The sequence below is a fragment of the Hipposideros armiger genome, unplaced genomic scaffold (genome assembly GCF_001890085.2).
Source record: "Hipposideros armiger isolate ML-2016 unplaced genomic scaffold, ASM189008v1 scaffold_148, whole genome shotgun sequence".
In the NCBI taxonomy this organism is placed as follows: Eukaryota; Metazoa; Chordata; class Mammalia; order Chiroptera; family Hipposideridae; genus Hipposideros; species Hipposideros armiger.
Genome location: NW_017731498.1, coordinates 358162 through 382900, shown reverse-complemented (window position 1 = coordinate 382900; position 24739 = coordinate 358162). Strand labels below are relative to the sequence as shown.

Here is a 24739-nt window from a genome sequence, read left to right as displayed (position 1 = left end):
ACAAAAATCCAGAAAAAAAAATTTTTTTAAATGGAGGGAAGGATCTACCAGATACAGAGTTCAAAACATTGGTTATAAGGATGAGCAGTAAACTTAGGAAAAGTATAGACAAACTCAGTGAGAACTTACACAAAGAGATAGAACCCACTAAAAAAGAACCAGTCAGAAATGAAGAATATGATAACTAAAATGAATACATTGAATGGAATCAACAGCAAATTAGATGAAGCAGAAAGTCAAATCAGTGCCTTAAAAGAAAAAAAAAACAGCAGAAAATACCCAATCAGAATAGGAAAAAGAAAGAAAACAATTTTTAAATGAGAATAGTTTAATGGACCACTGGGACAACATCAAGTGTACCAACATTCACATGAATGAGGTACAAGAAGAAGAAGAGAGAGAGCAAGGGATTGAAAACCTATTTGAAGAACTAGTGACAGGAAACTTCCCTAACCCGGTGAAGGAAATAGACATCCAAGTCCAGAAACTGCAGACAGCCCCAAACATGATGAACCCAAAGAGGCTCACCCCAAGACACATCATAATTAAAATCCCAAAGGTTAAAGACAAAGAGAGAATCTTAAAAGGAGCAAGAGAAAAGCAGTTAGTTACCTACAAGGGAGCCCCAATAAGAATGTCGGCTGATTTCTCAAAAGAAACTTTGCAGGCCAGAAGAGATTGGCATGAAATATTCAAAGTGATGAAAAGCAAGGACCCATAAACAACCCACGTGGGTTGAGAGTCTGTATCCTCATCCTTCTGTAGGTCACCTCTAAAGCGTGCTCCTCAGTTTCTCAGAGGGCCCAGAAGGACTGAGTGCCAGTTGCCCACAGCAGTAAATCACTCACTAACAGACAATTCATTGTTTTCTCTCCCTTCCCTGTCTCACTCTCCCCCATTTCTTTCCTTATGTTCCTTATGGTCACCTCCCAAATAATTAACTGAACCCCAAAATGACACTGAACAAAATCTAAATTTCTTGACCTATCATTCAAAGCATCCCATAACTTCATTCTAACCTGCCTTTCCAGACTATGTCATCTAGTCCCTACACATATCGCACTCTCTGGCCTAACCAGTCCCCAACACATCTCACTCCAATTTGTAATCGCTCTGTACTTTCATTCATTAGTAACGGAGTGATATCACTATGATTCCCTTAGACCAACAGAATTTCTCTCCCTAGTGTGGTAAGGACCCTCCCTCCTTACTGGAAGCCTCCCAGAGGAAGACAAATACACTGAGATCCTGTAAGCAAAAGAAAATGGAGGGTATCACTGATGGGATGACAGCCAACAGTGTCTTCAGAAACCGGTAACAGGAAGACAAAGAGAAAGAAAATAGGTGGTCAGCAAACTCAACACAAGATACTGGAGATATCCCCATGGACTGAAGCGAGTAATCTCACATTTACACCAGAAAAAGACACCTTGCAGGTACGCACAAACCCAGACTCATCGCCAGCAGCTACCTCCCTCATTCTACCATAGGCCCCTCCCAATGCTGGCCCATACCATGCCCAAGTGAACACGTGTGGAGACAGTGCAGGTCCCCTCAGCCTCCACTGCAACTGTTCCTGCCAGAACAAGGACCACAAAAATACCACTCCCTGTTTTTCAGAAGTTGCCACACGCTGCTATAAAGTCTCCTTACAAAGCCATAAGCTCTAGCTTCAATTCAAAGACCCACTCTCGTGTTTTGCCCAGCACATGGGTTTCTTTTCAACTTGGATGCAGAGAATTTCCAAACGTGCTCTGGAGCTGCCGTGGGCTCTGAGATGTTAATCAAACACCCACTTAAAGTGCCTTGGAAGCATCTCTGCTTTTTGGCTTATTGATGTGCTCATGTTGAGTGAAAATATATTTCTGGTCCAATCATGAGTTCATTTCAAGACATATTAAAGAAGGATTTTTCCTAGCTGCTTACTTTAGAATATTGGTCCCTAGAGACCAGATGCTTTTCACAGCTCCTTAAAGGCCCATAAGGCATGATGGAAAAATGCAGCTGGGCATCTCACGTGGAAATCAAACATACTGGAATTCCATTTGCATATCTGCCTTAATTTAGGCTGGTTACTGATTCTCCTGGAGTGCTCACTTCACACCTTCACTGTCTCCCTTAGCTTGTTCTCCTTTCAAAGGAGGAAGAAGAATGGGAATTTTTTTCAAGCACAGTTTCTTCAATGAAAACATGTGTTCCCCCGCTAATTAAGAGCATTTCCTTCCAGGGAGCATGTCACACTGAAGAAAAGTGTTCAAGGGGACCGGCCGAGTGGCTGTTGGTTAAGAGCTCGCTCAAGAGTTTGAGCTCTGAGCAACAGCGGTTTCAGTCCCGGCCCGAGCTGAGCAGCAGCTGAGCTGCCAACAGGTGGCAGGATGGCTCAGCTAAAAAAAAGAAAAAGAAAGAAAGAAAAGTGTTGAAGGACATTTTTCTATAGGCACAAATGGCAGCTAGTCCTGAGACACAGGTAGATTAGCTCGCCATTGCATCGAGAGCCTGTACCCCACCTCTGATCTGCCACTTCTTCCTAGTGGTTACCTCAGATAAGCCACTTAAATTGTCTGGGCCTCCTTTCTCTGACCTGGAATAGCAGATCAATTGAGCTACTCAACCTCCTTTTCTGGATCCTTGCCATATAATTCCTTTCCTGGAGCTGTGCAAACAGCTAAAGGTTTTATAAAAATAAGTGATTGATATCCCTACCTGTTCTGCAGCTCTGGGCGAGCTGATCCTCCCTATAAACTGGCAGTCTTCAGATGTGCAAATTAGCACTTCCCTAGTGGAAGACACTCTGAGTCCCCTTGTTTAACACAGTTGTGCTTGTACTTGTGCCAGTAATAGGAGGAGAAAGAACAACACCTCAGTTTACATCATGTACTGGGGAAGTACCATGAGTCTCACGTCACTAGCACACCATTTGGTCCACTACAGCCAGAGTTTGCCAAGGGGTGATCTAGGCAGGTTCCTCCCCACTGACTCAAGCTGAAGAGTAACTCACTCAGATGTGGTGTCAAATCATTTGAAGAAAACGCAAATTCAATGGGCATCTTGGGTTGGTACAAGTAAGACACAGAGATGAATGTGCCAGCAATCAGGAATGAGGTCAGATGCTCGCTAGCATTTCAGCTATTTAACATCTTGAGGAATTTAAGCTCAAGTCAGAAGTTGTGAGGGTTAATAATAATATAGCTAGTATAGTGTTATCATTTCCTTAAAGTATATTAATCTGGCTGGGGGAAGTTTTCTCCTAGAGTTTTGCTGTATTAGACACCAAATATGGTAATAGATGTTGGAGTCAACATAAACCACTGGAAATTGAAAATTGGAATCTGGAGATTGGAGTACTGACTAGACCTTACAGCTCAATCTACAGCTACAGAAAGTCATCGGGGAGGGGTGATGGTAAAAGAAGTTAAAGGAGGTCAAATATATGGTGATGGAAGGAGAATTGACTCTGGTTGGTTATCACAAAATGACTCTGGTTGGTTATCACAAAATATATAGATGATGTATTATAGAATTGTGCACTTGAAACCTATGTAGTTTTGTTGATCACTGTCACCCTAATAAATTTTAATAATAAAAAAGGAAAGGGTCAAATGCACTTTGGCCAACTACTGGGTGAATCAGAGGCTACAAAGATAAATGACAATTAAGCATCTTATCACTGTTGGACAGACTGAATGGGGAAAACTCCTGAAGCATCACTTCATTCTTCTCTGAGCTACAGGTGAATTTCCTGCCTTTGGGAGTTTAAGTTGTCATCCATGAAATGGAGATAAACATCTCAAAATATAGTGGGAAGAACCTGGTTTTTTCCAAGAGCAGAACATTTATCACCGACACTCGCTGAGTGTTCTCAGGGAACAGCGAGATGTTATTACAGATGTGGCCACAGCAGTTCCCGTCCCTTTATCCTATGCTTTTATCACCTAAAGACAGAGACACCATTAAAACACTAGAACATGCAGACAGCTGAAATGGAAGGCAACCACCAATTATAGTTGCTTGGAAAGAATATACATAAAGGACCAACATTAAGATAAGAATTAGGTGTGAAAATCAAAGGTAGCTACCAGGTGATTTTATTTGTTTGTTTTTTAGCTGAGCCATCCTGCCACCTGTTGGCAGCTCAGCGGCTGCTCAGCTTGGGCCAGGAATCAAACCACTGTTGCTCAGAGCTCACACTCTTGAGCGAGCTCTTAACCAACTGAGCCACTCAGCCGGCCCTTGCTACCAGGTGATTTTGAAGCAGAGCATGGGTGATGGAGATTCGGCAGGAGGGAAATTTCATACAACATCATTTTGCATGCCCAGCTTTACAAATATGAATTCCATGGGCCAAAGGTTCTGGAAGAAACCTGGCTCTTGGAATTTACATAACCCTTAACCTCATTACCAAGAAGCCTGAAATTTTTTTTTTTTTTTTACCTCTTCTGCCTTCTCCCTCTTCTGGTAACAAGTATACTTGGTTTGCCATATGCATAATAACCATAAAACTCCAAAAGAAAGAACAGGGCAAATTATACAAATGCCTAGAAGAGTCCTTGACTGTTTTGGTGTTTTTTTAAAGAGCGTGAGCACATGGACAACAACTTATTTCTAAGTTTGTAGTATACAACATGAATGCTATTTACCATGAAGTAGAATAAGCTAGAAACTGCAGCTCAGTAAATATTTGTTAAATGAAATAAATAACCCTTGGATTCAGAAGGAGAATTTCAGAATAGTCAAAAATGGAGAAAATGTTCAATACATGGTGAGTGAATAAGGAGACTTTTCCAGTACTAGACTACTTGAGTTTGAATCTCAGCTCTATAACTTTTATCTCTTTGATCTTGGGCAAACCTCATAATGTCTCTGTGTCTCAGTTTGTTCATCTGCAAAATGGGGATAATAATTTTCAAAATGTAATTTTCAAAAAACATAAAATCACATTTATTTTTTTAACTCATTAATAATGAAATAACTAACAAAATATTCTGATTGGCTCAGAGAGAATCTGAAAAGCTAAAATATGTATAGATAGTTTATTTAAAAAATGTTAGGATAACACGGTTGGGTTAGATATAACCTGGGTAATGTCCAACATACCATAAATCATTGGGGCTATGTGTTTCACTCATGAGAAATTATTTGTAAATCTGTTGAATCAAAGTTTTCAAAGTAACAAGTGATTTCCCTAAGTCTAGGAACTTTGATCAAGATTTTAAGCAATGAGGCAAACCAAAGACATTCCTTAAGAAAATTCTTGGACAGTCTTTACCCTCTTACACTGAAAGAACATGTTGTCCACCATTTTGCCTCATTCTAAGTTTTGGATAATTTTTCTGGCAGCACCTACCTTATTAGGTTATTGTGAGGATTAAATGAGTTAATATATGTGAAGTCCTTAAAACAGTGCCTGGTATTTTCTTAAAGTTATTGACTAGGAGTCTGCCCAGTTAAGTCAAGTCCATTTAATAATGTCCTGGAAGGGATTTAGAGCAAAAATCAGAAACATTAATATTAGCAGTGTTGCCTTTACTTCTCCACTCAGGAGAGACTTCCCACTGGTAAATCTGAGGAGAAATGAATAATATTATCTGTTGTAATCACCAACATTAAAATTAGCACTTTGGGGGCCGGCCGAGTGGCGCGATGGTTAAGAACTCGCTTGGGATGCCAGAGGGCCCCGGTTCGGATCCCACATATGAGGGCCAGTGACACTGCCCTCTATAGCTAAGATGCTGAACAACAGCTCAACCTGGAGCTGGGCTGCCATGAGTCGCCGGCGACGGCGTGGGCTGCAGTCCCTGTGGCAGTGGGTTGCCATGGGCTACCGTGTGTAGCCAGCAGCCAGCGTGAGCGGCCAGCAGCCGCAGTGAGCGGCCGTCCAGAAGCCGGCGACTGATCTGCCTCGCCTGGGGAGAGCGCAATGATGGTGCCAACTTGGGCCAGTGAAGCAACGTCCTCCACAACTAGACTGAAGAACAAAACGACAGCAACTTGTCTGTTCCCATCCCCCCAATTCCCCAATAAAAATCTTTAAAAAAAAAATTAGCACTTTGGGGTGGGAGTAAAATGGAGCATCTGCAGGTCTGGAGGGCAAACAGAGCTCTCAAGGTGCCAAACCCCTCACCCACCACATCCAATCAGCCATCAAAGCCCTTGAGAAGTCCTAAACCACCTCCTCCTCACTATCCCCTCTGATGGAGGTTTGGGAGAGGGAACCTTCATATAACATCATTTTGCATGCCCAGCTTTACAATTGTGAATATGCCCAGGATGTTGAAGCAAGTTTTTCATCAGGCTCCCTGACTCCTATTGATTCTCCAACTTCTCCTTCATCCTGCACAAGCCACCAGAACCTACTGCCTGTAACATGGATCCAATCATGTCATTCCCCTGTCCCCCAACATTTAACAATGACCTATTCCGCACCATCTCTTCTCAACAGACCATTTACACCTGCATCTCCTTCAACTTGCTCTGTGGCCTCACCCCCCATTCATGTTGGACCACCTGCCACTCTTTGCCTGGCTCAGGGACTTCACTCTGCTTAAATCCACTGGCCCTTTCTCCTCCCCACAAAGTGTGCTCATCCTTCACAAACTCCCTACAAAGCAACCTCTGCTGTGAAAATTTCCCTAAGCCTGGAGGACAAGCATACTCCTCCTCTCTACTCCCACAGCTCTGTTCACACCAGTGTTCATACGAGTGTTCACACCACTAGCAGGAGTTCCCTGTCATGTGGTGTTACCTGCACTTCGAGGAACTGATAGAGGGCTCTGCCTCTAAACTACGTTTCACTTCACCTTGTATTTCCCATCTCTGACCCAGTGCACTGATGGTTATTGAGTGGTCTAGCCTTGCTCCAACACTTTTCCTGGGATGGAGCCTGGCTGGATGCTTAGCAAACCTATTTCCGCATCTCTCGGGGTACATGAGTAAATCACATTCCTCAGCCTCCCTTTGGAATGTGGGTGGAAATATGTGTACCAATGCCAGGCTGACGTGTGACATCCTCCCACATATGCCCCACTCACAGTCCCTGTGTGTGTGTGTGTGTGTGTGTGTGTGTGTGTGTGTGTGTAAAAACATTGAGAAATAATACCACAGCAGTAAAAGTAAAAGGATGATGAAGGCGAGAAAAGCAATTCCTACCACTTAATAGAAAGAATCTCATTGTCAAGTACACTCTTTGAATATTATTTAGGCTCTTCCATCAATTTGCTTTCACCTGTTTAGGTCCAATACATCACTTGAACACAGAAGTACCACATTCTTCTCTGTTTCCTGAAGTGAAAAGTAGAGCAGGGGAACAAGAAGTAAAAATATTATAAAGGAAGGAAAATAGAGTCAAGAGCCTAGCCTGGGATTTTCAGGTGTGGTAATGATACATGGGAAAGTACCTCATATAGAAATGATAAGGAATGTTGGATCCATACTTCTAATAATAGTAAAGACTTACCCCATAGTGCAAGTGATATGAAGGGTGAAACAGCTCCCTGTTTGTAGGGTCCTCACTAAGAGCTGAAGCCCAGGGAAGAACATGAGGAGGCAAATGTCCTATGTGCTGGGGGACACCTCTCACCTAACAACACTCCTTGGGACTGTGGAGGCAACTGCGTCTTATTGTCAACACAAACAGGGAAGGGGAGCCTGGGTCAGAAAGAGAGTGGCTACCAAGAAGTCTGCAGCAGAGTGACGTTTATTTTCCCTTCGTATGTGTGTAAATAAATGGTTTTAATTTGAGGGAACATACATCTGGCGTGTCACTGCACTGCCAAACAGACAGAGCCTCGTCACAATATGACAACGGCATCCAGAAGGTTGTCTGTTTTCCATGAAATGTTGCCTAGAGGGTGGTTGGTGTCTCAGAGCTCAGCATGTTCAATGAGAGTCCATCATGTGGGCACAATAACACATTAATTCTCAGGAGAACTAACCAGGGAAGGACGGGTGCAACGTTGGGGTCAGGATGTGGACCTAGAGTTTCCAGAGTTCTTGCGTTGGCCCTGGAGCTGCCCTTACTGGTCAGCAACCCCGTTTAACCTCTCTGTGCCTCAGTGCTATCCTCTGGAAAATGACTTTCCATGCAGTGCAAGCACCCAGTATCATATCAATGTACCTCTTCTTTAAGAAAATTGAACTTGGCGTAATAAATAAACTGTGCAAAAAGCTTCATCATGGGATTCTTGAAAGCTGAAAACCCCATGGTATATGTAAAAGAGATGTTGATTCATTTTTTAAATATACACTTTATTCACACTTTCAAAACACAGTTGTTTCCTACAGAAAAGTACTTTTCTGAGTTATATGCTCTGTTCGTGTTTAATCAATACCTGCTAACTTGATTGCAAAACACTTAAAAAATATAAAACAAAAGAAATGTTAACTGGATATCAAAATAATGTTAACATCATTAGTATGAAATCATAGAATATTAGCCCTAAAAAAATCACCTTTAAAAATCATTTTGTTCTAACTCTTTATATTACAGCTGAGAAAACTAAAACCCGGTGAGGTAAATAACTGGCCATTTCTAATATTTCAAAACATGTTGCCTGTATAAAATTCTTCATAATGTTAGTTAAAGTGGTGATCAGGTAAACTGAAACATCTCAGAATGAATCAGGATTTTCACAAGTCTTTATTTCCCAGAGTTATCTGTTTATGAGACTATTTGTGTGTCCATTATCATTAATATCTCTTTTGTTGAAAAAAAAAAAAAGACAAGATCTGAAGAGTGGAAGAGTAGGAGTTGTGTGGGAGAGAAGTTTGTTTTTCTTTTCTCAGATCCTTTTTTATTCTTTTCATGGTACAATGTAGACTTTGAGATTCCCTCTTAAGCCCACAAGGATCTCATGTGAACCAAAATAACACTTCCCTTTAAGGAGACCCCTGCTGCTTTTTCTTATTATTTTTTGCCATGAAGGTATTTGCCATGAAATCTGACGTCATGTTTGTTCACAGACAGCTCTGAGAAATTCCTGGTCACTCAAAACACTAGTGGAGAGGAAGCAGATTTGGGGGAAATGATGAATGGCAGGGAGTGTGGCTAGCCATGCTGTGTTGGTTAGACAGGGGTGGATGACATGGGGAATGCAGACTTGCTAACTGGGGTGGGGAGGAGAGTTCTTGGCCACCCGCTGTTCAACCAATGAGGTGGATCATTAACTCCACTTTACAGAGGAGGCAACAGCAGCAAGAGAGGCTGCCTGTAGAGATTAGCCATGGTTGCTGCCTCTAGGTTCCTCTGCATTCCAGAAGGAAGAATCAGGACTGAGTCTCTGTGATCATTAGGAAAAAAGTGTCCCCTCCTCAAGATTAAAAAACAAAAACAACAACAACAAATTGTTTACTATATTATTGGCCAACATGAATAAACGTGCTGAGGCTGTACCCAAGGAAAGGCAGGAGAGAGGTGGTGAAGGAGGGGCCGTAGCGCCAACTCCTCCACCGAATCGGTGACTCTCGACAGAGGATTGTACACACAAGAGGGGTGGGAGGGAGGGGGAGTAAAGGTACAAACGGAGGAGGGTCAAGGGGAGCTCTGGCTCTGGGGTCTCAACAGTAAAATTCACCATAATTGTACCCAGCCTCTGGTTCCAGGTATCGCACTCTTTATTAATCTATGAGTCCTATTAGAGTCCAGAATTACCGCTGCATAGATGGGCCCCCTGGGCTTGGCTAGGCTCTTCTCTGAGCTGTTTGCAAGGACGGGCAGGGCTGTGCATACACCCAGGAGCACCTACATTCTCTCCCACTCACACAGCCAGCACCTGCCCCATGCTCTCCATCTCACCCCAGTCCCCCACAGGAAGTGATCATGTGGGGTTCAGGCAGTGTAGGCAGTGAGACTTGTACCTCCGGAAGAAGCCACCCTAGAGCTAGCTGGGGACTAGTCAGGACAGGATAAAGCCGGGTGCACGTGTGTGTACTGGTGAGTGTGTGTGTACTTGCTCTCAGCCATTCCAGGAACATGAGAGAACCTCCCCTCGCCTCCCCGAGGGGCCAGCTACAGGGGTGGATTCAAGGTTTTTGGAGCCTAAAACTTACACAATTTGTGTGAAAATAAATATTTATTTAGAATGTGAAAAGAAATGACAACAAATGACAATTTTAAAGATGTGACAAATGCCAGAAACATCACAAAATCTAGAAACAATTTTTATTAGTTAACAGCCTGACACCTTTATGTTTTCCACATTTTTCTTGGCTGTTCTTTGACCCCCTTTCCCTATGATAATGATATTGTAATAGCATTTTCTACATAGAAAATGGAAAGATGATTTAGTTTCAGTCTTTCTTTCCTAGCTGCAAGCTTTCAGCTTCACAAATTCTTATTGGCAATGTTTTCTTTCTCTTTTTTTTTTTTGTAGAATTGTTATCAAATGTAGGGACTCTCTATCAAGTTTTTTTCATATATGAGCAGCAGGATTTATGGTCATTTTTTTGTTTTCTTGTACAATGGCTAACCCTAAATATTCTTTAAATTTATAACACTCATTATCCAGTACATCATATATCCCACTGTACTGGTCAATGTGTTTTCTGTTTTCTTCACTGATGTCAATATTTTATGTCAAATAGGCAAGAAATTGAAACCTTTTCAATGTGTTCAATAAATCATATGAATTAGCTACTCCTCTTCATTCATTAATTTATCAAATAATTCAAAAACCTACCCATTACTTCTGTTCAAAATTCCATCCTGGAGGATATTTCTACATAGGAAGTGCATTAGCTCAATAACTATACAGAGAAGGGACTGTGTGTTATGTAAATACATGAGCTCTGACAATTAAGTTCGTGAAATTTTTGTAACAATGTTCCTAACCATTTTTTATATCAGAGGGGTTATTCATTATGAATTTGTACCAACTGGGCAAATAGTTAACCAAGTTTATTACTTGGAAGTGCTGAAAAGACTGCATGAAAGTTAGAAGACCTGAACTTTTCACCAACAATTCATGGCTCTTGCATCATGACAATGCACCAGCTCACACATGGCACTGTGAGGGATTTTTTAGCCAGGAAATAAATAACTGTATTGGCACACCCTTCCAACTCACCTGATCTGGCCCCCAATGACTTCTTTCTTTACCCAAAGATAAAGGAAATATTTAAAGGAAGACGTTTTTATGACATTCAGGACATCAAGGGTAATACAACGATAGCTCTGATGGCCACTCCAGAAAAAGAGTTCCAAAATTGCTTTGAAGGATGGACTAGGTGCTGGCATCAGTGCATAGCTTCCCAAGGGGAGTACTTCAAAGATGATCGTAGTGATATTCAGCAATGAGGTATGTAGCACTTTTTCTAGGATGAGTTCATGAGCTTACTGATCGGACCTCGTACCTCACTAAACCCAATTAAATGAATCCCCAATACAAGGTCCCTTTAGCTACTTCCAAAAATGTCCTCAACCACTTCTATACCACTCAATAGAGGGAGCAGTGTGATGGAGGGGAAAACATTGGAGCTAGCCATATTAACTGATTGCAATTTAAATATCTGTCTTTTGCAAATTTTACTAAAACATATGACCACATGAACACATTTTCTCCTGCCAAGGCCTTGGAAATGCCCCTTATACGTGAGGGCCCTGGATTGCAAGCCCCACTAGCTTCATGGTGAAATGTGCCCCTGGCTGACATGTAAGTGGTGTGTACATGATGGAGCAGGCACCCCTGGGCAATGGATCCCCTATAACAATACAGACAACCCAACAGTTGGGTAGGGTGGATGGAGGACACCTTCCTGAAACAAAGCTGACATTCGTCCTTTGGCCATGGAAGTTGTAGAGATTGTTTGGATAGAAGTTCAGAATTTAATGGCAATACTAATCTTCTTGGAAAATTCCAAACATGGCCTGTGACTCTCTGGAGGGAAGATATCTCACCTAGCTTAGTGGTCTCAACATTAGAGAAAAAGAGCAAGGAATTTTAGTTTCAAACCTTGCCCCAGCTTCTCCACTGGGGTTGCTCAGTTTTACATGAGGGAACAGGTGTGGCCACACCCAGTGCTTGCCCTGCACTGCCCATGTTGGCACCATGAATAAGATTGCACCTCCTTTAGAGATGCTGCCACCAGGGCATGAGGGTCCCGTGAGACTGCTGAGCTCTACTAGCAATAGTTTCTCCTAACTCCCTGAGGGATAAATGATCTGTAAGCATCTATTTGATAATCATACCCTTAGAGCCTTGGTTACATGATTGGATCCTAATCATGTGACACACACAGGGGCATGTCAAAGACTAGAAGGGACTATAGAAAAATAGAGCATCTGTGTTGGAAAGGTAGAATTACAGGATTTTTAAAATTTTCTTTTAATGTTAATATAATCTTGTTATGATAGATAAAAATTGAGAACTGATAAGTAAAAAGCATAAGATATTTGGATGGAGAGAGATGGAAGAAAGGGTCATAACTTAGACAATCACAGAGAGGCAGGTAGTAAATAGCCAAATTATCAGATAAGAAAAATTTGTCCTTGGTGCCTTCTGCCTTCTTTTCCTGGGGTCATTTCTTCATTTTACTGTCCCACCCAGCTTTTCTACTCACTTCTAAAAAGAGAATTTAACTAAAATTTGTGAATGGCACTTGCACAACCATTTTTTAAATGTCATTCTATTGTTTATAAGGTATCCAATAACCAAATGTATTCTTTGTATCTCACCTCAAACATCACCTCCCTAGAAGGATCTTCCTTAAACAACCAGTTTAAGGCAGCCCCTTTCTCCCTACTCACTGTCTTCATATTGCCTAGTTTTTTAACTATTCATAAGTATTTGAGATAATCTAGTTTATTTATTTGTTTACTTGCTTATTGCTTATACACTTCTACCCACCTTTCCTACTCACTGCTGTGTCCCAGCTCCTCAGGATACCAGCACAGCAGAGGAGACCAGTAAATAAGTGTTGAATGAAGGGTCACACACCCAAGACCCTTGTTGTAAGAGTATAAGTATTTTTCAAAGTTGCATAGAAAGAACCCTATTTAATATGAAGTGACTAATGACAATGATGGAATTACAAGCATTATGACATTTGAATCTTAAATCAGCCCTAAGAGGTGATGGAGCAGGAATTATATTCTCCATCTTACAAGTGAGGAAGCTGAAGGTTGACTTGCCTAAATTCACAGTTGAATTTGAGGCAAATTGGTTCTAGATCCTGGGTTTCTGACCACTATTCTTGTTTCTAACTACTATGTCAGGCTATGTGAGCGTCACTGGCATTAGGAATTGGTAATAGTGGTGGATTTGTGATCAGAAAGAAAAAGCAGGTGTTCTTTATGTGTTCTCATCCAACCTCACAACCTTTGGTGTGGGCTTTCTTTAGTAGTTTCATTAAACTGTGGCTCACATTAATTAACGTGGTATAGGTCACAAAAAATGTCAAAGATTTCAAACCCAGATTTGCCCCCTGCAAATGACTCACACACAAACCCCTTAGAGATTAAAGGCCCATATTTGTAGTCTGACTGGTTAGGTTGGGAATTAATTATATGGTTATCAAACATAATTTATTTGATAAAAGCTAGGCTGACATATGATCTCCATCTAATTAAGAAAAGTATTTTATCATGCATGGGTCTGGCTTTAAAAACCATACAAAATTGTCCCAAGCTGTGAAGTCCTTGGCTTGCTTTGTCAATTACCAGCATTAACCAAGAGCTAGAGATATGCTAGTTCATATTACCTATAAGAAATCTATATGTGCTTCCCTAGAGAAGGGGGCCTACCTGAGAAAAGCAGCTTCTGCTCAGTGTTTTATATATACTTTTAATGAAACAGACCCTCTTGAGCTCTAGGGGCCTTCTCCCGATTCCCTGCTTGTGAAACCAGCGGTAACAGTGAAATGAAAGAGAGGCAAATTCACCTTGAACTCATGTCCACAGCACCACAGTCCCTCCACTGCTGTCCAGTACCTTGCCTACTCTCTCTCTCTCTCTCTCTCTTATCAAATGTAGCTTGACAGGAAAGGGAGAGTGGCCCCTCACCTTTGTTATCCTTGTTCCAGCTACCAGTTCTATTCCTTGGAATAAAGTGGTGGAGATGATGGGGAAAAGGTGGGCTGAGGCTGGATTAAGAAGGACATTTATCCTGTTTTTGTTCAGTATCTCTCAAAAAGAAGTTAAAATCTTAAAATTCTCCATTTTGAGACATTCAGTACTATATGTGTGTTACGCATATTTGGGTTTCTATTGAATTCATTAATAAACAGCAAATGCTCTTTAAATATTCTTCTATCAGCAATCTAAAATATTAACTCATATTGAAATTATTTTAAAGCAAGCTACAGAATTGAGATCAGGTACATAAACCAGAAATTGAAGATAATTAGTACAATTACTATGATTGATTTCTTTATCTGCTCACTCATTTGTCTATTATTGTAGTTGGAAAAAAAAAAAGTGTGTGGCTGCAAAAACGAGTTGGACTACATCAATGTAGCCAGGTCTAGTTAGGGTGTAATTTGTCTTATGCATCGAAAGACAATTTTGGCCTAAAACTTTTAGGGAGTATGTATCTTTAGTAGTGGAAGTTATATACACTTGAGACTTGAGACCCGGTTTACAAGTGCTCACCAACATGTGTTCCCCTCTTCTTTCTCAGCATACTACCAGATTACATGTTCCTTAGGAGTGGCTATGTAACTGAGTTCTGGTCAATGGAATGTGAATAGAAGGACCACTACCAGAATGTGCCACGAAAACCTCCTATGCCCAGTCCTTGTTCTTTCACCGTCCTCTGGTGGAATGATGAGGTCTATGAAGACCTAGAGTAGGGCAGAGCCAACCGATGGAAGGAAAATGGGTCTCTGAGAGACCACATGGGACAGAGCCCCAACCCCCCTGACTGACCTGTATCAAATTGCATTATGAGCAGGAAGTAAAATTTTTTGTTAAGCCACCACAGATTTAGGGTGGGTTGTTAAAGAACTTAGACCATCCTGACTAATACTTTGAACAAAATGTGCTACACACAAGCAAAAGGAAAACTCTGCAATTGAAAACAGGAATCCATTATAGGTTGTGAAACAGACTTAGTACATGATCAGGTTTGGGAGGACATAAGACCTGAACATAGGGCACACTGGATGGAGTAGAATATTCTGGGACAAGTAGCCAGACACGTGGGTCCAGAGAGCTGGTCTAGAACCTGGATTCAACTCAAAGGAAGCAGCTGACTTTAAAAAGGGTACAGGGGGGCCGGCCAAGTGGCATGTAGGTTAGGAGTTGGCTTGGGAAGCCAGTTGGCTTGGGACGCCATCTCTGAGCAGCAGGCCCCAGTTCATATCCCACATGAGGGCCAGTGATGCTGCACCCTCCACAGCTAAGATGGTGAACAACAGCTCGACCTGGGGCTGGGACGCCATAGGCTGCAGTGGGGCTGGCCAGCAGCGGGCATGAGCTTTCGTGAGCTGCTGTGAACGGCCATCCAATGGCCAGCGAGTGACTGCCTCACCCGGGAAGAGCACAATGATAACACCAACATGGGCCCGTGAAGCGACATCCTTCATAACTAGATTGAAGAACGAAAGGACAGCAACTTGTCTGTCCCCCTCCCCCAATTCCCCAATAAAATCTTTAAAAAAAAAAGGGTACAAGGATTCATCTTCTTGGAAACCAGGGCTCCATGGTGAGAATCCCAGCCTGGAGCCTAAGGCAGGAAGCTGGGGGAGTGGGATGTGAGGAAGGAAACTCCGCCAAAGTCAATCTTGAGAGAAATCTAATCTTTTTCTGAAATATGCTAATATAATAAGGGTTCCAGACACAGGGGCCTTGTATCGTGTCATACTTTCAAGGCTTTAATCATAGAGCAACACTTAAGAGTTTTGTCTTTGCAAGTTTTTACATTTTCATAAAAGAGTCCGAAAGATTTTTGAAGTAGGAATGGGAGATGGAAAGAGATAGGTGTTTGTTTCTTCTTTGCAGTATTTAAAAATTATTTTTGTGTGTTTTTAGGTCTTGAGTTCACTCTCAGGGCAGGAAAATATAGGAAAATATCTTTAGACATATAACTAAGTCACATAGACATAGAGGCAGATTCACTTTCCTTTGGAAAATGCCAAGGACACTGAAAAGCCCTTTGGTGTCATGTATTTTCTCTCTTTTTTAATTATTTGGTCATTTATTCAATGACTATTGAACCCTGACTCTGTGTCCCCAAATGTGCCAGAATATGAGAGGGCACCAAAGAACTGTAAGAAGGACTCACTGCCCTTAAAGTTAGGAACATTCTTTAATTTATTTAGCAAATGTTTATTAAGCCCCTCTTCTGGGTCACACTGTTTGGGCTTCAGGAAATAAAGATAACTAAGAAGTTCACAACCTAATGGGTGGGTAGATGAAGAATTAAGCAAGTACAAAACAAAACAAAACAAAAGTCACAAACCTCACTGCAAACTCAACTGTGTAAAAAATAAAAGATGTTATATTTTTGGTTACTCACTTTAATTTATAAATTAAGTCCCCTTTTAGTTAGTGGGACATAAACTAAAACCTAGATAATTTGTGATTCCATACAATTTCAGGGCAGCATGAGGCAGGCAAGGGGCCCAATGCAGTGCCAGGGCTCTCACAGAGCATTTGGCTCTTCATCATCACCTGATAATACTGGCTTCCACTGAGATGACCACCATCCTGTCTGATTCTCAGCCCACAATCCCTCAGTCACGGATACAGGTGCTCATCCATCCTGAGGTCTCCTTATGCTATGCCTGGGCCATTCTTGATCTCATGAGAAATATTTGGCTGCTCCCAAACTGCACCAAGGCATAAAAAACTCTCAGAGGTTGTCCAAGTCCCATCTCTACTTCCAAGCCACGACAGAACTTACAAGCAGGACAATTCTACTGGACACTCCTTACGTTGATGTGCTGGGGATGCCATAAACAGTGAAAGCACTTATGCTACACAGCCAAGGCTTCTCTGGAGTCTTCCTGTGTGCTAGAATCTGGGTCCCCACTTGCTCTTAGATCCCACACATCCTATGAGGGCATCCTTCCCACCTCACCCCACCTGAAGAAAAGACACACCCCTGTCTAAGTACTCCTCATTTCTTCAATTCTTCTTTTTCACTCAAGCTAGGGTAGCTCTATCTTTCTCTTAGAAGTTGGAATCTTTGCTTTTAATCTTCCCTGCTTTTTTCTGGGCTTTGGTTGTGGAAACTCAAAAGCCAGAAGAGGCTCCCCTTTCTCTGCTTTTGATTAATACATCCTTTCCCTGAGTCAGTAAACCACAGTCAATGAGCTTCGCCTGGTTGGGGGCAGGGCAGCAGATGGGTGAAGATATAACAAGATTATTACTGCATGCGTTGCACACATGCACATGCTCCAGCTTCCAAATTACACAGAGATAACTATGGTCTGGATTCACTAATTTCCCCTCCTCACGAAATGCACTGATAACATCTACACCACAAACGGCAGTGTAAAACACCTTCGCCTTGTCTCTGTCTGGATTCTCGCCTTTGGCTTCACTGCTTTGTGTTATTTGCTGATGCCGTTCTCTATTCCACTTTGATCCACGTCCCAGCTTAACCCCACAGATTGGTCAAATTAGTTACTATCAATGATTTTATTAACTACAGGGAATTCTGTCTCTCTGATGTTGTAAAAAGTTCTGACATTATAGTTTAGATTCTAAACTTTAGATTCTTTCACAACTACATTTCTGTAACAACTACATTTCACCAGCTATTTCCATTCCTAGCTGATATAGCACAGATCTCTGCAAATGAAGAAACTTAAGGAGATTTGGGACTCCCCTAAAATGAACCCTATAAAATGATGGCTAAAAATGTCTTTTACTCTCTGCACTATTATGGAGGGTAGTGATATTACAGGCCCCTCTGATTTGGGGACAGCAGCTGAAAATTTTCTGTTTAGAAACTATCTAGAAAAGCCGGTTCCTCTAACCTCCACTTATTACAGTCACTTACTTTATGATGACCACCTGTCTTGTGTTGTCTTCATTCTCCCAACGGCAACAATAAGGTTGTTGTTGGTTTTTTTTATGACCTTTCTCCTGCATTGCTAAAGTGTTGTTATTTAACTATTTAATGTCCACACATACGTGCAGGAACACTATCAAAATGTATATAATGAAGGGGATGAGAAAAGAATGATTCATTTTGCTTGGGAAACAAGGAATGGCAAGGAGCATTGAAGCATTTATGCAGGAGGTGACATTTGAATGAGGTGTGAAGAATAAATAGAACTTCACCATTGAGAAAAGACGTCTATCTTGGGGGTGGCACAAGAAAAGGAGTATGACAAATATAAAGCTGCATGAGCGAAGGCATAGGAGCATGAAAGGCTGTGGTATGAAAAGAACAGAGACAGTTTCTGGTAACTGAAGTACATGACACTTGCATCAGAAGAGAAATCTCTATGGCCAGTGCTCAGTCAACCTGGTTGACAGAGTATAAAAAAGAAACTAAAAATCTTCAGAAAATAAACACAAAAATCTAAAAAAAAAGAATGCCCAACTCAAAAACCAAGCAAACACTCCTCCTTCCATTGTTTCAAAAAACAATGTCCTTTGCTAATTGGAGCTTTGAACCGGAATCACAGGCTCTGAGGACTAAAGAGCACTCTGTTGTGTATCATTTTAAGTTACTAATTGCTACCTAACTCCCTCAGGCATTAGCAAACACAGAGAGCTGCCACCCATCCTCCTTAGCTGCCCTTTGATGAAGAACAAAACCATCTGAAAATGTAACCACTATCAACAAGGATGTTAAAACCATATAAAATGAGGCCTTCCTGCACTTGTGCCCATCCCCCATTCAGCCAAATCACTTTAATAATGAAGACCGAATAATAGTGCTGAATAAACCTCCAAGAGCTTAATTATTTGATTCGGACAAAGACTCCACTCAGTTTTTTATACCCTCAAACATTCAAATCATGGAGAGAAAACCTGTAGCCCTTAAGGAGGAGACAAGTAGAGGGAAGAGATCTGTCAGTTGCCCCTTGGCATTTTCCGTCTCCTGATGTCCTCCTGATGTTAGTGGGTTAGTTTGGGAGCATACAGCCCCAGGCTCCTCCCTCACACTTTAAAATTCCCCACTTGTGCAACATCTAGAGATTAATAAAGTAAGTCCACCCAGAGAGTGAGCAGTAGCAAGCCATCAGTGGGGTTGTTTGAAATTAACATCTGAGGAGGCTTTTTAAACTTCCTAGAAATAAGGATTGGGACCCTGAGAAAGGCATTATCCACAAGTAGTTCCCTTCACTCTTGGGAAGCAAAATTCCAGAGTCTTTGTTTTTAAAAACACACATAGATAATAAGGAGACCAGCTCACTCCCTTTCTATCAAAAACCTCCCTGCAGGCAGGGGATTTGGGGCAAGTTGTCAGTTTAAAAGGCAGGTCATTCTCAGTAGCTGCAGCTGCAAGCACACATTTCACCCCTTCATCCACTTTCTCGCCAAGCTGTGCGTCTTCAATGAGGTTGCTCCAAATGTTACCAGCTACTCCAAGCACTCATTCTTCAGCATCATGGAGCTGCTGTTTACACATTTTTTCATCTTTGGGTGTTCTTTCTCCATCTCTGTTTTATGAGCAAAGATCTATCAAACGTGGTAACTTCTGCATCCACTTAAAACAAGAGATCAGTGACTCAACACTGACCTCCACTGGTTGGAGTAGAAATACCTGATCCCTTCCTTTCCAAACCTTGCACCTTTTCACAGGCTGGGCAGGGTGCCTGCCAGCATTTTGCATTGAGATGTTAGCATTTCACTGCTAATTGAAATTTTAAATGATTATCCACTTTCCAGGGCAGGGGGCCTGCCAGCACCTTGCACTGAAATGTTGGCATTTCACTGTTGATTGAAATTTAAAATAATTATAAGTCCACTTTCCAGGGGTACATATGCAGATTGTGAAAAACTCTTGTCCCACATTGAGCTATGGGACTACAGACCTTAGAGAGCCTCAAGCCCTCCTTCCCACCGCAGCCCCGCCCCACCCCCAACCCTCATGGCCACAAACCAAAACAGGATGTGGAAGCATTTTGCCTGCAGCACGTTTGGACCATCAAGGTTGAATTCACAGGCATCTAGAAAATCTAGGTCAACCTATTCCCATGGTGGTATTAATGACTACTCAGTTGCCAATTGATTTATTATCTTTTAAATGCCTCAAACTCAAAATGGCAATTACAACCCCATTTTCAACTGGTGTAATAACCTCACCCACAGACTCAGCATGCTGCAAGATATCATGTTGCCAATGCCTTCTTTGTCTGCCAGGCGGTGGGCCGGGAAGGTCTGCTTGGGTCAGTGCCACCAAGGGTGGGCCGCGATTCTCCTCTTGGGTGTGGTCAGGATTTGGAACTAGCCAGGGTTTTCTGGAGAGATGGAAGGCAAAGTCCACAAGGGAACCTCTTCACCCTGAAAAAATGCCAGCCCATTACCGTTCCTGGAAATGTGTCAGAAAATATTTACTGCATATCCTTTAAATCCAGGGCAGCCCTTCAGTAATTTGGGCACACGCTGATTGTAATGGAGGCCTACTGAGGCCTCCCCACTCAGAAGCTTACAGTAAGGTTAAGGGAGCAATGGGCGGAGGAGATTCTGATTTGCAATAACTGCCATTTGATCCCACTGAACAGAAGAGGTCAGAAAGGTCTAAGCAAACACTGTAACAGGTGTCCCTGACTGTTGAGAAAACAGGAGCCAAAAACAAACTCTAGCTAATCTGTTACTCAGGCCTCTGCCTGCATTTGGAACAGGATATTGCCTTAACACCCTTATGTTGAGGTTAAGCTTAAGCAGAAATTTTAAAATATACCTTTGCAACAGATACTTTAAAAAAAAAAGTGAAACAGCCTCAAGGCATATTCTTGTTGCTTCAATGCCCTTTAATATATTTAAATATTTTATATAAATTTTGAGTAAGTAATACATATTCATGGTACTAAGTTAAAAAGCATAACATTTAATATAATAAAAAGTAACTCTCCCTCTTACCCTACCCAGAGTCAACCAGTTCCTCTCCCAATAGGCCACCTCTATTACTAATTAGTTATGGATCTTTCCAGACACATTCGACAAGTCTGTACATCTATGTATATATGCAATAAATACATACATACATTTTTTTTCACAGTTGGTACGAGACCATTTATACCTGTCTGTATCTTGCATTTTTTCTCAGAAAACAATAGTTTGAATAGCCTCCCATATCATTACATAAAATATTTCCGTATTACTTTTTATTGTATAGTATTTCATTATATAGTGTTCCATAATTTATTTAACTATTCTATTAATAAACATTTAAGCAGCTTTCAAATTTTTACCTTTATAAACAATGTATCATAAATCATTAGTACAGATGTTGAATAATACTGTATGTCAACTATAATTATATATACATATAACCTCGGGACGTGGAGTAGAGAGCGGGAACAGATTCAATGGAATTTTAATAGATAAGCATGATATCGGGGGTGGGAGGGCAATAGATGGGGGTAGGGGGGTTGTTACTTTGTGAGGGTGAAAAGGGTAACTATTGCATTGTTCTGTACACCTGAAACTAACAATAAAAAAAAAATAAAAAATAAATAAATAAAATTAAATAAAATAAAGCTAAAAAAAATAATAAAATAAATCATTAGTACAAAAATAATGTCTCACATTTGTAAGTATATTTATAGGGAAAACTTCTGGAATTAGAATTCGTAGGTCAAAGGTATGTGCATTGGTCATTTTGATAGATATTGTCAAATTTCCCTCCACCAAGCTTGTACCTATTTATACACTTACCATCAATACATGAGATAACTGACTCTCCACTTCCTCACAGACCAAGCATGTTATAAAATGTATTGATCGTTACAAGTCTGAAAAGAAATAGTCTTTTATCATTTAAATTTGCTCATTTTCAGTGAATTAATAATGCTTTGTTCTTTTTTATTAGGTTGTTAGATTTTTTCCTTATTGATAATGATAACTTTCTATATTAGAATATTTTATATTAAGGAAATTAACCCCTTAAAATGCTATCAAATATGATAGCCACCAGCCACGTGTGGCTCTTGAACACTTGAAATGCTACTAGGCCAAATTGCTATATATAAATATAAAATACACATCAGATTTCTTAGTTCAAAAAAATGGAACTGTATCCTTTACAATATTTTATATTGACTACTTGTTGAAATAAAAATATTTTGGATATGTCAAGCTAAATAAAATAAGTTATTAAAATTAATTTCACCCATTTCTTTTTACTTTTTAATGTAATTACTATAATTACCAGAAAATTTAGAATTACAAATGTGTCTTGCATCATATTTCTATTAAGCAGTGTTAGTTATATCATGAGTTGTACATTGTTTGCCCAGTTATATATATATATATATATATATATATATATATATATATATATATATTTTAAAGCTGAGCCATCCTGCCACCTGTTGGCAACTCAGCGGCTGCTCAGCTCGGGCTGGGAATCAAACTGCTGTTGCTCAGAGCTCAAACTCTTGAGCAAGCTCTTAACCAACTGAGCTACTCAGCTGGCCCCCAGTTATATTTTTTTATTGTCAGATTCATCAGTCTTTCTTTTGTCTTATGGCTTCTGAGTTTTGTGTTATACTTAGAAAGGTCTTCTCCACTATAATACTTTGCAATTTTCCCATGGAGTATCCTAGTATGTTTATTGTTTACATAGAAATCTTTGATTCATCAGGAAATTATTTTGATGTAAGTTGTGAAGTTAGAATTTAATACTACATTTTTTTTCTGGAAGGCAACCCAGTAGAATAACTGGACCAGACTACACAACACTTGTTGTTTAATTTCAACTTTTTTTCCACTGCTTTGGAATACCACACTTATCATATCCTAAATATTTTAACATCTTGGCAGGACTAGTATCACATATTTCTATCTTTTTAAAAAATTTTCCTGGTTATTCTTTATTCTTTATTTTTCCATATGAACTTCAGAATCATATATGGACCCCCAAATTCCATTGATATACTTATAGGAACTGTATTAAACATTTACATTAATTTGGAAGGAATTGAAAACTGCATGATATTGAGTTTCCCTTGCCAAGAATGTAGGATATCTTTGCATTTGTACAAGTGTTCTTCTTCATTTCCATGTGTAATGTTGTAAAGATTTCTTCATATAGATCTTTCACATCTCATAAATTTATTTGTAAATATTTTCTAGTCATATTGCTATTCAAAATGAAGTCTTTTCGGACCGGCCCAGTGGCGCGATGGTTAAGAATTGGCTTGGGACACCAGAGGGCCCGGTTCGGATCCCACATATGAGGGCCAGTGACACTGCCCTCTACAGCTAAGATGCTGAACAACAGCTCAACCTGGAGCTGGGCTGCCGTGAGTCGCCGGCGACGGTGTAGGCTGCAGCCCCTGTGGCAGTGGGTTGCCATGGGCTACCGTGTGTAGCCAGCAGCCAGCGTGAGCGGCCAGCAGCCGCAGTGAGTGGCCGTCCAGAAGCCAGCGACTGATCTGCCTCGCCCGGGAAGAGCGCAATGATGGTGCCAACTTGGGCCAGTGAAGCAACATCCTCTACAACTAGACTGAAGAACAAAAAGACAGCAACTTGTCTGTTCCCCTGCCCCCAATTCCCCAGCGCTGTTCCCATCCCCCCAATTCCCCAATAAAAATCTTAAAAAAAAAATGAAGTATTTTCTTCTATTAGTACTATTTTATTTTAATATAGGAAGAATGATGATTTGTACAGATTAATTATATAACCGAAGAGCTAACTAACTTCCACTATTATTTGTAATGCTTTTTCACTTGGATTATTTTTTATTGTAATATTTCAATAGTAAATCTTATAACCTACAACTATCATTTCTCTCTTTATTTTCTAAATTGTATACATTTTATTTCTTTCTCTTCAGTACTTGAATTGGCCAGGGTCTCTAGATCAATGTTTAATAATAATGGTGACAGTAGATATTCTTGTCTTGTTCCTAACTTTAATAAGAATAGTTCTGAATTTTTCCATTAATCATGATGTTAGATTTTAAGTTGAAATAAATATATTTAATTATGTTGAGGAAACATCTATTAGCATTTTATTGACAGGGTTATAAAAATAAATAAATAAAAATGGATGTTTGGTTTTATCAAGTGCCTCTCAGCATCTAGGAACATGACTTTTAATCTATTAGTGCGATGAAAATAAATTAATAGATTTCCTAATATTAAACCATTCTTGCATTTCTGGAATAAATTACACTTGGTCACAGCATGTTAGTTTTTTAATGTGCTACTGGATCACACAAAAACATCAGTATAATGTTTTATACTGATGTTTTTGTGTAATATTCCTAGAGCAATATCTTATTATTTTGGTTTCCTTTTTCAGGAACACCGATTATGTATAAATTTAATTTATTTTGTATACAAGTTCGGACAATTAAGCTCTCGAACTTATTGCAACAATGTTGCTAACCTTTTTTGATATCAGAGGGATTATTCATTATGAATTTGTACCAACTGGACAAACAGTTAACCAAGTTTACTATTTGCAAGTGCTGAAAAACCTGCATGAAAAATTTAGACGACTTGAACTTTTCTTCAACAATTCATGGCTCTTGCATCATGAATATGCACCCAGCTCACATAGCACTGTCTGTGAGGGAGTTTTTAGCCAGTAAACAAATATCTGTATTGGAACACCCTCCATCCTCACCTGATCTGGCCCCGAATGACTTCTTTCTTTCCCCGAAGATAAAGG

At 40.5% G+C, this 24739-nt stretch overlaps 1 protein-coding gene across 3 annotated transcripts in view; it reads right to left on the bottom strand.

Annotated features, from left to right (window-relative positions):
- The window catches only part of DLEU7 (deleted in lymphocytic leukemia 7), an 85400-nt gene that overhangs the window by 19385 nt on the left and 41276 nt on the right, over positions 1-24739 (bottom strand). The window contains exon 3 of one of the 3 annotated variants that reach the window (XR_002124907.1): positions 5419-5470. The exons of 1 other annotated variant lie outside the window; for it this stretch is intronic. Coding sequence is in view for 1 of the 2 variants with exons in the window: in XM_019650827.1 (XP_019506372.1) it covers positions 20342-20398 (57 nt within the window). In the remaining variant the exon portion in view is untranslated. Of the gene's footprint in view, positions 1-5418; positions 5471-20238; positions 20399-24739 lie in introns of those variants that run through there. One more of the 3 variants, XM_019650827.1, reaches the window with a different exon arrangement.